Source organism: Accipiter gentilis, chromosome 7 (assembly GCF_929443795.1).
Source record: "Accipiter gentilis chromosome 7, bAccGen1.1, whole genome shotgun sequence".
In the NCBI taxonomy this organism is placed as follows: Eukaryota; Metazoa; Chordata; class Aves; order Accipitriformes; family Accipitridae; genus Astur; species Astur gentilis.
The window spans coordinates 23,241,993-23,259,003 of record NC_064886.1 but is presented as its reverse complement, the minus strand read 5'-3'; the positions used below and the strand labels follow the sequence as shown (position 1 = coordinate 23,259,003).

The 17,011-nt window shown below is 40.4% G+C and overlaps 1 protein-coding gene across 9 annotated transcripts in view; it reads left to right on the top strand.

The window, feature by feature from the left end:
- NUP93 (nucleoporin 93) overlaps positions 1-16,476 on the top strand; it is an 85,466-nt gene extending 68,990 nt beyond the window's left edge. For all 9 annotated transcript variants that reach the window (XM_049805922.1, XM_049805925.1, XM_049805923.1 and 6 more), the window contains 12 exons: positions 1,249-1,414; positions 2,232-2,325; positions 3,357-3,548; positions 3,791-3,917; positions 4,030-4,102; positions 4,435-4,479; positions 6,121-6,237; positions 6,857-6,975; positions 8,930-9,047; positions 9,554-9,637; positions 10,997-11,125; positions 16,243-16,476. In XM_049805922.1, coding sequence (XP_049661879.1) covers positions 1,249-1,414; positions 2,232-2,325; positions 3,357-3,548; positions 3,791-3,917; positions 4,030-4,102; positions 4,435-4,479; positions 6,121-6,237; positions 6,857-6,975; positions 8,930-9,047; positions 9,554-9,637; positions 10,997-11,125; positions 16,243-16,353 — 1,375 coding nt within the window. In that variant the 3' untranslated portion in view covers positions 16,354-16,476. The remainder of the gene's footprint in view (positions 1-1,248; positions 1,415-2,231; positions 2,326-3,356; positions 3,549-3,790; positions 3,918-4,029; positions 4,103-4,434; positions 4,480-6,120; positions 6,238-6,856; positions 6,976-8,929; positions 9,048-9,553; positions 9,638-10,996; positions 11,126-16,242) is intronic.
- Positions 16,477-17,011: the final 535 nt, after the last annotated feature.

Here is a 17,011-nt window from a genome sequence, read left to right as displayed (position 1 = left end):
GTTTGGTAGAGGCCTTTAGAGGCATTCATTCTCATTCTTGTGCTTATTCTCCTCTTCCAGTTTTTGCTATCCGTCGCTTGACAGAGGCCTCTGGCCAAACTACTGATTGTGTGGTTGCAAGCAGTTGAGTTAGTGCATCTTACGGTGTGCTTGGAACTCTGCTGCGGTGTTTTAGATTATCTTCTTTATCTTTCCAATTGCAATGAATTTCAAACAAGCGCACGGTCAGCTATTGCATTATAGCTGTGCTCCCTTCAGGGGAATGGCACTGTGCTAAGGTACTGACTGAAATTGGGGGAAACTGGAGGGCCCAGATAAGTGCCAGAATGTGAACCAGTAATATCCCACATCAGCCTATGACAATTTCATTCATATGTGGGAATCCCTCATCCTGCAATGTGTTGAAGGTATTAGGACATTTCAGGTATGAAAATGTGAGCAAGAACCTGTCAGTTTGCATGTCTTAAAAAAAGGACAAACTCAGAGGAAAAAAATCAGTGCCGTTTACTGAGTAGTGTGTGCCATGTCTTCTTCTATAAATTAACCTGGTTTGTAGAGAATATCTAGGAGTGCTCATTAGAATAAGATTGTTCCAGAAACCTTAGTGAAGGTACTGTCACTGTTTTCATTACAAACACTTCTATGAGATACAGTATAATTGATTTATTTTGGTTTTGTTACAGCTATGAAAAGGTACTCTGCCTACAGATTTGACAAACAATGTCTTAGTCTAGGAGAACATTTTATTGATTCAGTTCTGTAAATACAAGAGGGTACAAGAAATAGAATGACAAAGAACATTGTGACAGTGTTTAGTGATAAGGATGAAAGCATCTCTCCTAAAACTTCATGGTACAATGACCTGCGCACTTGTTAGTTACTAACTGAAAGAGTTCCGAAGACTTTGTGAGCTCTCTTTTTCTGAAATTATGAAATAGCAGTCAGACAAAAATAGCTCATCTACCACAGTATTAATGCACCCTTAAAGAGGCTGGTTTGTTGGGGGTTTTTTTCCCCTGCAATGGGTATTTGAAGATGATTCTACATAACTTCAATTACATGTTTAAATTCATGTGTGCAAAATTACCCACAGATGTAAATAGAAAGTGCAAGAAATATTGGCCAGTGCTTAATGTCATTATGCCTTTGCTGTGAATATGCATATATTTACACTGATTTGTATCTAGGTTTCCTCATACAGGGAAGGAGGGGTTTTATGTCTTTTCCTCCAATCTTTTTTTTCCTTAGACTGTCTCCTGCCACAGAAAATAAACTGCGTCTTCATTACAGACGAGCTCTGAGAAATAATACAGACCCGTACAAAAGGGCTGTTTATTGTATTATTGGCCGTTGTGACATTACAGATAACCAGAGTGAAGTTGCTGATAAAACAGAAGATTATCTTTGGCTAAAAGTAAGTGTGGAGTTGGAATTGGGGTGGTGTTTCTTGGTTTTTCTCTGTTTTTTAAGAACAGGTCTAAATGGTATTGCATTTCTGCACCGCTCTGCTAACCTTCCTACTTCTAGGTCTGGTGTTTTGCATCAATGTAATGCGTGTGACTTGACCTTGCAGATAGTGAAGGGCTGGGAACCTGAGTCCCAGGGCTGCTCTGTTACCCTCTGTACTAACCCTCTGTAGGTGTTAATCTGGGGACACTTGTCTTTGGAAATGTTGTGTTCTTCATACGACACTGATCTTTGCCGGCTGATTTTACAAGTGTTAACTTGCTACAATGAGGATCCTTTGAATTTTCCTTTCTGGTTGGATTATGGCTGAAATGTTGGTGTCAATTGGCAGAAGACGACACTGTCAATGTCTTTATAGTCCAAAGTCCTTACAGTTCTGGTGGGGGCATGATAGATACTGGTCAGTATCCATTTCTCTCCTTTATCAGAAAGAGGGAGTAGAATGATGTATTTGTTAAGACTGGGTAAAAAATATATTGCTTTTAATTATAGCTCAGTGAGTATTCAGAGTCCCAGCATCGGCATTTGATTGCATGGACGGATACAAAAGGACCCCTGAGTCTGCATGGATTTCTGCTGTTGCAGCGATAGAGATATTTGCTTCCCAGCAATGGATGGACCTGATGTTGTGACTAGAAGTAGTTTTTAGTCAGCGGGTGAAATCTTAGGAGGGGTTTCAGATGGATTGAGTATCTTCTAAGTATATCCCTTGTGCAAGGTGAAGCTGAAATATCTCTGCTTCTTTTTTTGGATGTGTTTTTTAGCTGAACCAAGTGTGTTTTGATGACAATGGTGCAGGTTCTCCACAAGACCGACTAACATTATCACAGTTCCAGAAGCAGCTGCTAGAAGACTATGGTAAGAAACCACAAAGAGATGTGTTACTTGGTGCTCTGCTTTTCTGCTTAGCGCAGTTTCTAGTTGTTATTGCAGAAACCCCAGACTCCACATAAAAAATCTTATAGCTCTCCACTAGTGGCAGGCATCTTTAGGGTGTTCCTGGACAGCCTGCTTCCCTAGAGTAATGGTAGAATTCAGTAAGACACAGCGAATGAGTCCTGTGTGTTCCCAGCAATCCGGAGAGTGAATAGTCATCTTTAAACAACATTGCTGCTATTTGTACTTTATCCATACTAAATTACACATTGTTTTCTCTCACCATAAATATGCTAAGGTCTTTTAGCAAAATTTCTGTCCTTTTGGAATATGGAACAGAAAAGCAATTGTTGCCACATGTATTTTATCTGTGCACATCCATTGTTCATCGTTTCCTTTAAATTGCTGTTTCAAGCAATTTTCTGGGGACCCAAATCACAGGAAGTTGTAGGAACATCCACAGCCCAAGAGAATACCTTTTGCTGTAATCATCTTCCAGTCATTCAAAATTAGGTCACTTGGACTATCCAAAACAGAGTTTTGTTTCCACAGCCTTCTAGTTTGTAGCATCATTCACACCCAGATAAGAATGAGTGGAAAAGAAATACAATAAGCTACCATTGGTGTCACTGAATAGGAAAATCCAGGTTTTTAACATTATTTGTACCACTTGGCATAAGTATAAATGAAAACAAAAAGTCTATCAGAGTTGATGGTTCGTTGTCTGAAAAGAGCAAAGGAACTTCTTTGAGCAACCGTTTATTCTCTTTCACTTCCTGAATACATCTTTATGTTGTGGCTTTTTGTGATATATTTGCAGTGAAACAGTTATAGATAAGCCACTGATGTGTGATTAGGTATTCAGTTTTGTCTAGTGTGTGTGTTTGTTGTCACTGAATAAACAATAGTGATGCACTGTGACAGGAAGTATCCGCTGTCAGTGATCTCTGATTGCAAAATCATTTTCACTTATGCTCTGTGTATGTGTTGTTGGCTTTTGGTTTTTTTTTCAGGTGAATCACATTTTGCAATGAACCAGCAGCCTTTCCTCTATTTCCAAGTATTGTTCTTGACAGCACAGTTTGAAGCTGCAATTGCTTTTCTCTTCCGGACAGAGCGCTTGCGTTGTCATGCTGTTCATGTTGCATTGGTCCTGTTTGAGTTAAAATTGCTCCTGAAATCTTCTGGTCAGAGTGCACAGCTATGTAAGTCCTGCATATTTACTTTACAATAACGGAATATTTTCTGAGCCCTTAGAACACCCTGTAGATACTACAGGTCTATGTAACTGATCAAACAAACAGCATTTATCAGAACAATCGCCTAAAAGTTAATTGTTTTAGTTGCATTAGAGCTCTGGATCGTGGCTCTGGCGAATTTGAGATGAAGATCAGAGCAATGTTTCCTGGCATTAGATTTTCTGATACTGTTGTTTCTGACATTGCAGTAAGCCATGAGGCTGGTGACCCTCCTGGCGTCAGGCGTCTAAATTTTGTGCGGCTTTTGATGCTTTACACCCGTAAGTTTGAATCAACAGATCCAAGGGAAGCTCTGCAGTATTTTTACTTTCTCAGGTAGGAGCTAATATATACCTCTAGATTTTCTCCTAGTTACTAGTGCTTAATTATTCTTATCTGGGCAGTCCTCAGAAACAGGAGTACCTTCCTCCTTCCCTTCCTTTTGTAGGAATGAGAAGGACAGCCAAGGAGAGAACATGTTCTTGCGCTGCGTTAGTGAACTAGTAATTGAAAGCAGAGAGGTATGTTTGGCCATGTTTTGCCTTCCTCACTTAAACTGGAATTCATTTCTTCACTGAAATCTTTATTAGGCAGGACAGTCTTAAACAATTGTTTGCTCTGTCTGTTTGATGCAGACCTAGATGATGGGAGATCTCGCAATGACCATATGTTTAAGATGTCTAATTATGGCTTTTTGCCTGTTACTTATATACAAATAATTTTTACATGGGTCACCGTTTTTCATTCATCCATGACTGCATCTTTGTACTTAGTAAATATGTTCTGAAATATGTGCAACTCATCTCTCTATTTTTGTTTCCTTTTTTCTTACTTTACATCTGTGTGGATATAGTTTGATATGATTCTTGGAAAGCTGGAAAACGATGGTAGTAGGAAGGTGAGTTGGTAATTTATGTTTGTATTTTACATAAAAAGTAAAAACCATGTGTGATTTCCTAAGTAGTCATGTGGCTAGATTGCTTTTCTTCATTTTTCAGTAGCCAAATTATTACTGTGTTTGAATACAGACAAGTTCTCCAAGTATGAGGTCCTTTTACAGAATAATTTATGACCTGCCCTAACAGAAGGCAGATCAGGAGCTGTAGGGCAAACTATGTCCCTGTAGACAGCCAATGTAACTAAAGAAACAAATGACATCAGGTAACTTCAGTGAGGTCAGAATTTCACCTTTACAGTAGGAAGTGCAATTTAGTGCACATTAGTAAAAAACAATTAGTAAAAATGGCATGCTTGTAAGTGGGCGTGAGATTGTTGTGTGAACTGAGGTGGGTGTGTGAAAACTGTCTGTATGACCTTATCCTCATTCACCTCAGAGGAGAAATGTATTGCAGCCCATTAAATATTCTTGTAATTAAGGGAGCAAAGGCTAACAGACCACAGGCATCACCACAACTGATCTGTCCTCTCCATATAGGCAAGGGTAAGTACTGGATCAAAGATCGGCCATTTTTAGTTATGAAGGATCTTACTTCTGCTGTAAAAGCAGAAATCTAAAAGTAAAACATAACCTTATGTGGTCAGAAGATAAAGGAAACCCTAAGGTTTTACCTGAAAAGAGGAGAGTGCATGCAAATGATTAAAATTTTAGATAGTCAATGAAGTTTTTCTGTTCAATGCAGCGACTTTGGCAGCTTTCTGTGTAAAGCAGACTCCAGAATCATTTAAATCTTAATTTCAAGATTAGGGCTCATGCTGCAATCATTGCTACTGTCAAAAAAAAAAAAATAAAATAGTTATTTCTGGCAGGATTTCCTTTTAGATGTTTTTGTTCTGTCAGTTTAGAAGCAGTGAGATTGCACACACAAGAGCAAGGTAATCTTTACAAATGTTTTTTCATTTTACCATTCTTCGTAAGGTAGTTTTTACATTACCATCAGTTGTGAATCCTGTTTTCTTGACTTTATTCAATTCCTTTTAAACGTAACTGTATTATTGTGTTTCTTTGGTGTGAAACCAGCAATCTGAGCTTTAAAATAAATTTTGCTAGATGATATAGTCTTACTTTTACATCCTCAACTCCAGTAAAATCCTTTCCAGATATCCTTGACTCTTTTCTCTCCCTTATTCTTATTGTGTTTATTGTTTCTTTTAAAATTCTTGTTGCCCTTTCATTTATCTGTGTAAGATTTCACTTGCAACCTGTCATGCCAATATACACAAACAGCATCCCTGGAGACCCTGACATGTTATGTGCTGAAGTCTTCTGTGTTTTCTTTTCCTCTGTAATGTGTGTCATCAGCAATTAAAATAATTTAGAATTTGACCTGTTATCTGGGTCATTTTCAATGAATTAGAAACCGCAGATGTTTCAGTGCTGACTGTTCTGGAGAAAGTCTCTCACAAGAGCTCTTTCTATTTTTAACGTGTCTCTTTTGCGTGTTCCCATGGAAATGTGCAGGCCATTCTAACCATAATCCAACATGTAAAATATTCATTGCCTTGACAGGATATTCAGGAGTTTTTAAGCATTCTGATTTGTATTCTCTTCTCACCTTTCATTTTTGTCTCACCTTTTTAGCCTGGAGTGATAGACAAGTTTACAAGTGACACAAAACCCATTATTAACAAAGTGGCTTCTGCAGCAGAAAATAAAGGATTGTTTGAAGAAGCTGCAAAACTCTATGATCTTGCAAAGGTAAATATCCTCTATGTGCTGCCTTAAATATGTACCTGGTTCACCGTTTTTTTCCAAACATTCTCCCTGTGATTAGGAGGTCAAATTTAATCTTGGAGATTGAATTGCCCTTGTTCAAGCAGATTACTTCTACTGCCCTTAAAGCAGAACCATTGTCTGCATGGAGAGGGGTTTCAGTGGGCAAACCCAGATTGATTGCGCTCTAACCCATTTTGATATAAGACATTCTGGTTCTTTTGAAGAGATTGCCCCATGCGTGACTTTATTCTGGCTAGTGAAGTTATTTACCTGGAGTGTGCTCTTCCAATTTCATAGATGTTGAATTGAAGTCTAAAATAGTTGGGCTTTATAGTGAGTATTCTTGTTTCCTTTTTGAAATATATTTGAAATAAAAGTGGATACAACCATAGCCACTGTTTTAGAGGAAAATTAGGGGAAAATACTTTTTCACATGAGCTAGCAGCATTATGTTGCTCACAGCTAATATGATCTTGACTCTTTATGGGAGGGAGGCATCTCTGAACTTGCATTAGGCACCACCTTTCTGCTTTTTCAGTGAGTTTAAATCACTAAGTCCCATCATGCTCCTTTTATTTGTGTGTAACTTTAATACCAACAGAACCCTGACAAAGTTTTAGAACTGATGAACAAGCTCCTCAGTCCTGTCGTTCCCCAGATTGGCACTCCCCAGTCAAATAAAGAGCGTTTGAAGAATATGGCTCATTCCATTGCTGAGAGGTAAGAGAAGGGGGCAGGACTGGGTGATTTGCCTGGACCTGACCTTGGACTGTCAGTTCAGTGGGTATTAGTTCCTGATTTTGTTTCTACTGGCTGGACCATGGCATCTGCAGCAATGCATTCAGGAAGACAGAGAAGAGGTCAGAATTGACCCTGTCCTGCTCATGATGGCTTGTAGTACTGAAACCAGAAACATAATCTTCAGTGGCAGGTCAGGTAAATTTGCCAAGAAACTTTTATCTGTAGGTGAATTGGGAAAAGGGAATTGCAGGATTGGCAAATAGAGACACAGAGTCTAGTAAGGAGCAATAAATATAATGAATTACATGGTTTAGATTATATCAAATATCGCAGCAGTTGCAGACTCATTACACACAATTAACTTGTTTGAAATAGTGTTGAAAGTGCTACAAAACCAGTAACTCTGAGTTGCAACAGCAGAGCGGTGAGTTCAGTAGCTGTCTGAAAATTGTATTTCACTGCTGCTTCAATGAAAGCTAAAAAGGGAACACTTAAGCTGAGGTGTTCATATGTCTAATGTAATCGGCAGCCCTCATTTCTACAGCCTGTTACTTTAGGAAGGTGCCATGTGGTGTTTAGAAAAGAGAGAGAAATGGAAGTGACCAAAAGGAATATCACCTGCAGTGTCGGTATGCTAATAGGATATGCATTTAGAGACATCAGTGCTCAGGATTCATTAGGAGCTAGAAGTTAGGACTAACCTGCTTCTGAAAGGTTGTAATTGCAAAATAGCTTTGGGATTTTTTTAAATCATCTTCTTTTGGTGCAGCTTGTCACAGTGAGCACCATGGACAATTCCTGTATTTTACTAGAGCAAAATGTGGGTACCTGTGAGAAATGTCTTACTGTTTTTCTTCAACCATTCTGGTGGGGAGAGAATAAAAATAAACAAAGCACACTTGCTGGCACTTTGAAATTGGGAAGACAAATACAGAAATGTATTGATTTCAGTCAGAGGCCTTTGCCTTTCTTGTTTTGACAAGTGGCAGTCACTCCTCCAGTCAGCCCTTCATTTAGTCAGGCTGCAGACTGAGTGAAAATTGGTGCCATATTGACTTAGCGAGAGACTCATTTGGTAGCAGACGTTAAGAACTAAACCTGTGGCTTGATTTTAAGCTTCAGTAATAATGGGCTTTGTTTTGCTACTTGCTTTGATCTCTCTGACAGTGCTAAATATTACTGTTCAATAATGCCACGTTACAGCTGCAAACCTTCATGATTGCAAAGCCAGAGCAGTTCTGGTTAGCTCATTTTCTTGCCAATTAAATGTAATACAAGGCCTTTTTTTCATGTACTGTACTGCAGACAGTAGTGATGCAGCTTTCCTCCTGTGCATTCTTGTGATGTTTTTGGAACAGGGGAAGCACCCAACAGAAAAGGCCTATCTGGCTTCCTCCTCTGCAGCAGCATGGTGTGTACCATGCACTTGACCACTCTTACAATATTACTTTGAGGAAGGAGCTCCTTTCTGACCTTGTGCTGTTAGGAGTGAGAGCAGACAGCCCTCCAATTCATCTCCTAACAAGTGTAGCTAGAGAGAGCATGCAGAAGCGTCTAATCAATTTTTAAGTCTTAACTTCTTGCCTGAAGCAGGCAGTTGTGCTGGAGAATTGTCCTCTGTAAAACAGCATGCTAAACGCGCATGTACAGCGCTTGCCTTGCAAGTCTCTGGTTCCTGTCACTGTTTTCTCCATGAATATGGGAAGTGTAAACACTTGAAAGGAAATAAATGCTGGATTTGATGGAAAACTAGAAGAGAATAAAATATTTTTAAAAAGCCATGTTCTGCCTCCTGGTTAAGGGAAATTAAAGCTGTCCTTTGTTAGATGCCTTCTGTCCTTGTGCTCGATGTTTCCGCTTCCAAGAATTGTAAGAGCACGTTTACAAATGGTTGCCATTTTGCACAATAAATTTGTAAAACAATGTCTTTCAGGTACAAAGCTCAGGGGATAAGTGCAAAGAAATCCGTTGACTCCACGTTCTACCTTCTGCTAGACTTAATCACGTTTTTTGATGAATATCACGCTGGTCACATTGACAGGGCCTTTGATGTAAGTTTCAAGAGTTCTGTTTGAAGTGCAGCCTTCCTAATGCCCTTGAAAGCCCAGAATGTCTCAAATAACATCACTTAAAATAAAAAATTGTATTTGACGAGTTAGAAGCTGCTGCAATGCTATAGGAATTTAAAAATGTGTTTCTTCCCTGTTGCTTGATAATCGGGAAGATCTTTCTGGAGCTATTTTTTAGACATTGAACAAAATATTCCTGCTACTCAACAAAGTGAGGAGATAAACCAATAAATAACAGTGAAATGATTTCTCTCAAATGGATTCAGGAGCATTTCATTAACACTTCAGAAACATACTTTAGTAGTATATGGTACATAGGACGTTCATTATCTACCCTGATTCCTGCTTTCATTTTTTGAATGCCTAAAGCTTGTACTTTGTTAGTATAGTTAAGTAGTATACTTTAGTAGTATGTGGTACATCCTTCAGTAGTATATGGTACATAGAACGTTGATTATCTACCCTGATTCCTGCTTTTCTTTTTGCAGATTATTGAACGCCTAAAGCTTGTACCTCTTAGCCAAGATTGCGTAGAGGAAAGAGTTGCTGCCTTCCGGAATTTCAGCGATGAAGTACGTACTGTCTCTTGGTTTTAGCTTCCAAAAGCCTTTTGCTTTGTGTTGTGATTTAACCCCAGCCAGCAATTAAGCACCACGCAGCCGCTCACTCGCTTAACCCCCTATCCAGTGGGATGGGGGAGGAAATTGGGAAAAGAAGTAGAACTCATGGGTTGAGATAAGAATGGTTTAATAGAACAGAAAAGAAGAAACTAATAATGATAACACTATTAAAATGACAATAGTAATAATAAAAGGATTAGAAGATATAAATGATGCACAATGCAAATGCTCACCACCTGCCGACTGATGCCCAGTTAGTCTCCGAGCGGTGATCCCTCCCACCCCCACTCCCCCACTTTATATACTAAACATGACATCACATGGTATGGAATACCCCTTTGGCCAGTTTGGGTCAGCTGTCCTGGCTGTGTCCCCTCCCAACTTCTTGTGCTCCTCCAGTCTTCTTGTTGGCTGGGCATCAGAAGCTGAAAAATACCTTGACTTTAGACTAAACAATATTTAGCAACAACTGAAAACATCAGTGTTATCAACATTCTTCTCATACTGAACTCAAAGCATAGCACTGTATCAGCTGCTAGGAAGACAACTCTATCCCAGCTGAAACCAGGACACTTTGTTAAAAGGATCTGTAAAACCACGTCATCTCATTATTCTTATTCTTTAACAGGGAAATAGAATGGAATTATTTTGCATTCGTACAAGTAGACTCTTGGCTTGCAACTTTTTCTCCTTGGTGCTGCTCTTTGGAGCACTAGAATTCCCTACCCAAAAATCCTGTCTTCATTTTGTAGAAGGCATCTGCAGATCTGAATCTCCCTGAGCTTACTGAGTTTGATTCAAGCTTTCAGCTGTGTTGCTAACTTAGTTCTTCCATGCTCTTAATGGTCACTGAGCGTTTGTAGGGTCTTGTGTTTCCTTCCCTCCAAATTAGAGGAACTCATGTATTTGGTTATTAGCAGATGAAGCACATGAAGCATAATGGAAGGCTATTATTGCTCTTGAACTATTTTAACTGGAGGATGACACTTCTCTTATAGACAGTGTTTGTGTGTATTTGAGTGCTTTGGAGTTTTTTGTATTTAGGTGCTTTGGGTTTTATCTGACCTCTTGTTACCAAACATGAAGGTGCAGCCATTATGCATGTCTGTCTTGAAACTCTGGGTAAGTTGTTTTTTTGCCAGGTGGTGCAGTCACAGCAGGGGTGACCATTAAATGTATGACTATAGGAGTAAATATCGACCATAGTTATCATTGCTTGGCTTTCTGATGTCATATAGCAAGGTTAATGATTCTGTCAACCTGTTCTTCATTGCAGTATGTCCTTCTTTTTTTTTCCCCTTCTTTGTGTAGATCAGGCACAATTTATCTGAGGTCCTGCTTGCCACCATGAATATTTTATTCACCCAGTATAAGAGGATGAAAGGCACAAGCCCAGCCACTCCTGCCAGACCCCAGCGGGTAATGGAAGACAGAGATTCGGTAAGATTACAATCCTCGCTGTTCGACAAGTTTTCCTACTTCCTTTTTCCCCTGATTTCAAGGGACTGGGCTTCAAATAACTGAATCTCTAAAGGTCTTCGCTTTTGACTTGCTCAATTACTTAGAGTCTTAGACTACTCAATTTCCTCAGTTACTTAGTCTTGAGGCTAGTCTCTCATAACTTCAGCTTTGTGTAAAGAAAGGATATTGCTCTAAATGGCATTGAGCTAATTAAGATTTACTACACCATATATCCACCTCCTAGCAAGAGAAAACAAGTGTTCAGTTTGCTTCTTGGTGGGATCTTAACTAGTTAACGGAAGTGGACAGTGTGATGTCTCTAGGATGGTTGGTGTTGCTGCTTTGACAACTGAGCTGTTTTAGGAGAACCTGATTTCCACTCCTTTCATTTGAGTTAGTGCACTGTTCATGCAAAACTGATTTCTGGTGGAAAGGCCTTGCTTGACTTCTCTCCTTGGCTTGCTTCTGTAGTGACGTGGGCTGGCATTTTCAAAGTGTCCTTGGGCAACACACCAAGATTCTCAAGTACATTCTCTTGGTGAATGGCTGTAGCTGTTTGCCAGTGTTTTTCTGCTGCCTCTGCAGCACAGTGGGCAGCTTCTAGGTACGGTAGTGCTTGGTCTTGGCTGCCTGGTTTAAATGGCCGACAGGGTGGGTTTGACTTCACTGCTGCAGTCAGTGCTGAAGCATTTCCCCCACCCACTGATAGGACCCTACACCTTCAGCAAGCCTCAAAATAGGCGCCACTTAAAGGACACAGCTAGATTTGCAGGCACTTGCCTGTCAACTTGCTGTGTTGAGCAGAAGAGTACTCAGCTTAGCTGTCGTCGGGTTTGGTCTTGTAGCTTTTATTAAGTTAAAGCTGCCTGCCACAGGCACTTGAAAACCAAGGCCAAACCACTCATCCTGTCTTACAGATTAGGAAATAAATATCAACTCCTTCTGAGAATGAACACCAACTTGGGCCACAGCCAGCTTTATTCCAGGCTTTAGTCATCTGCAAAAGTGCCTTTGATCTGTAAATTGCAATATTGGTAAAAGTCTTAGCGTTTTCAAATACATCAGAAAATGAAAGGCTCAAGTAATGATACAGCTTTTGTCTTTGGGGTGCCGTCTGTGTGTGAGCTATGGGATCCTGCCTTCCAACTACGCTTGTACTCTAGATTGGCAATGTTGGAGAAGGATACATGCTGCTTGGGCTTCTCCCACCTTAAATTCTGCACATGTGAAGAAGTCTCAGGCTAACGCAATCTGTTAACCTGCTCTGTGTGTTCGCAAGGTTGGCACTGAGCAAACAGCCTTACCTCCTTGCTTTCCAAGGGAGCCGTTTATTTTGGTTTTGTGATTTCAGTCTTGTGCCTTGTGTAGAAGCATTTACCATCTCCATAGGGGTGTAATGCTGTCAGGTGTCATCTCAATATGAATACCATGACCATGGCCTGCCAAAGATTGTTGGGCTGATTGGCGATGGCATCAGCAGCTTTGCTGGCAGGAGCTTGTGTAGAAGGAAGCCACCGTGACATCGTATCATGTCAACAGCATGCCTGTTACCACAGCGTGCTCAGGGTGAGGTGCTTCATAAACATGTTCTGCACTCTCGTGCTGTTACAGTTGTGGAGATCAGCTGATGATGTACCTTGCTAAAAACCCTTGACAGTTTTTTTTCAGGCTTCAAGTTTTTGCTAATCAAGCTTCTGGCCTTGTGGTGGGATCTCATGGCAGCAGGGTATCAGTGGTGTTGGAGACACAGGGTTTCTGAGTCATGGATCTCTGGCTGCTGTATGCAATAAAAGTTGTGCTTAACTGTCAGAGGGGACAAGTGCCTGCTGTCTCTGCAGTCAGGGAGGTGATAAGAGAACAATAGCTATGTGACTGTAACGTCAGAAAGGAGCATAAATCTGATAAAGTAGGGTTAGCTAGAGAGGAAAAAATCTACCACCCTGTATCTCCCGGCTGCCTGAAGATTTGCATGCACAGAAGAATACCAGGCATGGGCACATGGCAGGTAGGGTAAGAATAGCTTTAGCACGTGTTCCCCTTTCTTCTTACCCTGAAGAATTTCCTCCAAGACTGCGGGAGCAGGGAATCTAGATTGCTTCAGTTTTCCTTCTGGGAAGCAACTTGGGCAATTTTAGTGGTGGGAAGAAATGAGGGCATTTCAAATGTGAGAAGAGAGGTGTTTCTTCAGCAAAATGTCCCTGTTTACCTGAACAGAGATGGCAGATAGGAGCTTCTGCAGGCTGTGCTTCACAGGAGTTTTTCCTTTTTCCATGGGGAAGCAAATTTTAGGTGAAATCAGCCTCTTCCAGAAGCTTTAACTATCTCAGCGCATTGCCCAGTAGACAGTGCAAGTGAAAAATGACCTTTCCTTGAATAGGTCTTTGAACTCCCTGCGTTTTCTCTAGATATTGTCGGAGCAGACAGGTGCAAATCCCTCTGTTCATCAGAAGAATTTGAAAACACAAGACAGTAGCTGTTTGTTAAGTCTGAGGCTTATTCCACGTAGCAGGGAACAGAGTCCCCCAGAAACACGGCTCTTGGATTTGCCTTCTGGTGCCAAGCACTGGTCTGCTGACTGCCCTAAGCGGGATCCTGCTGTAATGGGTAGGGAGTAGAGGGGCTTTGGCAGGAACAGTGTGGACCTGGCAGCAAGGGCAGGATGGAGAGGAATAGTACCTCTGGAGCCCCCTGAACCCAGTAATGCTCTCTGCTACAACATCTCCTGACCCACTTCAGAGATTAAACGGGCTTTATTTAGAAATGATCAGGTTCAGAGGCAGAGCTGGGCTTGATGCATTTTGTTTATTTCGGAATGAAATTACCTAAGCTGTGTTTTGAGTCTGTCTCTCTCTCTCTCTTTTTCTCTCATTTGGTTTTTGGTTTTTTTAAATGTATATACATTAATTAGTTTGGGGAATGAGGGAGAAAAGTCCTGTCCCACTTGGGTCTGATCCGTTTTGTCAGATTTCAGGCAGAGATTGCGGCAAGTCAAGACTGCAGTACCAGCAACCATGGCTGCAGTGACAGCCCTGACCCAGATGCTGTGACTGCATGACACCAATGTCATATGCTCCTCGCCCCAATCTGGGGTGGCGAACTCTCTGGAGCAGCCTGAGGGCGTTAGTTGGGCAGCAAAATTAGGTCATGAAAGGAGTGGAATTCTTCCTTTTTTTTATTTTCTTTTTTGGTGTGTGGTCTTATTTTAAATCACAAGTGACTCTAACGTTCATTAAGTAATTACAGCCAATAGAACATCTAGACCTCCAGGCCGCTCTTAACCTCTGCAAACCTCTGTTTGTTCTTCCTGAAGTATTGCAGCCTATCATGTTGTTTTGATTTTTAAAAATAGACCAGCTCTAGTATCATTGCTACGGAAAAGATAAAGAGAACAGTAACTCGCACTGCTTCTCAGCCTTTCTTAGTCACAGTGAGAGTTTTTGCCTCTTACTATTTTAATTCCAAAGAGTCAGACAGACACCTTGACATGCTTTTTTCCATCTACCACTGTTTTGACCTCCACCAAAAAGTAGCAGGTCAGACATAATTACGTGACCTCATTGTGTAACAGATTTGGAAGCAGACTAGAAGTGTTGGCTGTGACTGGAACTGAACAAGTAATTTTCAGGCCACCTTGTTAAGTAGCCAATGCATTGGTGTTAACTAGGTGGTAACTTTAGAGCTAGGGAAACTGTCCTGGGACCTTTTAGCAATTAGGTCAGTCTCAGTTTTGCTGCTTACTCCAGAGGCCCACTGATGTGCTGCACTGCATTCTGGCATTCCTCAGCTGCGGCACTTAAGGAGATGGGAACTCTGCTCTGTATTTCACCCAGGCCACTGGGCTTTGTAGACTGTTACGGCTTTTCTTCAGACACAAAAATAAAACCAGAAAATTAAATGGCTGGGATCTCAGTGCTAAAGAAAACTTACTTTCCTGCCCCATGTGTTAAGTTGGAGATTTTCTGCACAGCTGAAACAGTAACTTTTAGACAGTGTCTTGAAAAAAAAAAAAAAAAAAAAAAAGGCATATGAGCATCCCAGCTTTTCTGTTGTCAGCTTCCAAAGCTCCTTGGTTGCCATTGAATAACTGACTGGTTTAACAGCACCCTGAGAAGGGGATAGAATTGCCCAGATGGACATCAGGGATGGTGTTTATAACTGTTCCCAGCCATGTAATGGGCTTTGGTCACTTCTCAGTTTATAAGTTTCTGCTGTCAGAGTTACCATCCGCATGCCCACAGCAACCAAAGCTGCTTCAGCTTTCCCTGCAGTCAGCAGATTAAAGGAAGATTTAACAGTGGGATCCTCTAGTACAGTAATTTAGAGATGCTTAATATTTCAGAAGATGACACTGTGAGGAATCAAAACCATCAGTCTGCACAGTCTTCCATAAAGATTCAGGCTTTCTGTATTCTCCCGACCTCTACCAGTTATCAGAATGATTTTCCTTTTAATTTACTAACAGTTTTAACAAATGAAACAAATTATTCCTGAACTCCTTCAGCTGTTACATAGCCTTCTGGTGTGCAATAAGGGGTGTTTCATTATTTTAGGCAAAGGTCTCTGAGTGTACTTGGTACATATACTTCCACTGTGTTATAGAATTAAGGGCCTTTAAGGATTTTAGTACGTTGTAGGTGATGCTGGAGACCTCCAGGTGCCAGTTTGTTTCTAGTGCTTCTGCTTTGAGAATGTTAATGCTGCATTTCAGCAGGGTCAACTTTATATTTTGCAAGGTGGGAAAGAATCCTGTTGCCCCAGGAAAGCCCATTTCATGCAGAAATTACAAGATTGCTGCAGTACAGGAATGCCCCACATTGTTGAAAATGCTTTTTCCTGGGTAATTTTAAATAAGTGGGATTTTTTTTTTTTTTTTTTTTTTTAAAGCAAAAGGGTAGCTCATCATGCTTTTAATGGTTGGAAAGGGAAATAATTGGATTTCCTTCCAAATGTGGAGATATGTTATCCAGAGAGCAGCTCTGAGAAATAAAGATTACATTTGCTTGTTTGAAAAGGCAAGTGTTTAACTCATGTCTAACTCATCTTTCATTGTGGGTTTTTTGATACTGAAGTAATTGTACTCTATTTCTGTTTTTTAGCAACTTCGATCTCAAGCTCGTGCACTGATAACGTTTGCTGGAATGATCCCTTACAGAACATCGGGAGACACGAATGCAAGACTGGTGCAAATGGAGGTCCTTATGAATTAGCAGAGAAGCTTTTGCTTAGGGTTGCAGCAACCCATGCCTGTCTTTAGTCCTTTCAGAGGGTGGGACCAGTATCATTTTGTATTCTGTATTTTTGTTGATGGAAATAAATTTCTTTGATTTCTATTTGTTTTTGACATTTTCATTTTCACTGATTTTTGCGTTTTTATGTTTTTATTCATTTTATTTTAAATTGGTTTATATTTAGAAAATTATTCTTAATTAGTTATTGGGCTATGCAGAGAAAAGTCATGGATCTACAGTAGGGAGGTGAACGAGCAATTCTATAGCAAAAGAGGAAGTGGAGAAGAAAACTTTGATTTATTGCTCGCTGAACATACAGCTTAGAAATTTTAGGGGTTTTTGTTTTTTGAATGCATGTTAAATGTTGAAAAGCTGTTTATGACACACCACACACATGACACTGCTGTTAGTCCATAATGTTGTCTTGTGTGGTGTATGTGTTTATGCAGTGCAAATGAGCTCAGTGTGCTGCAGAGACTCCTTTCACTTAATGAAGTTTAAATTCTTGGGTCAGTGTCTCAGATGTACACAGCTCCGCAAATCCTGGAGCTCAGCTGAAGCTTTTGCAGGAGCAGCTGGGATTGGAAACAGGTATATTTTAGTAGGAGAGATTTTTGTGATCGACACGTGAGTTTTT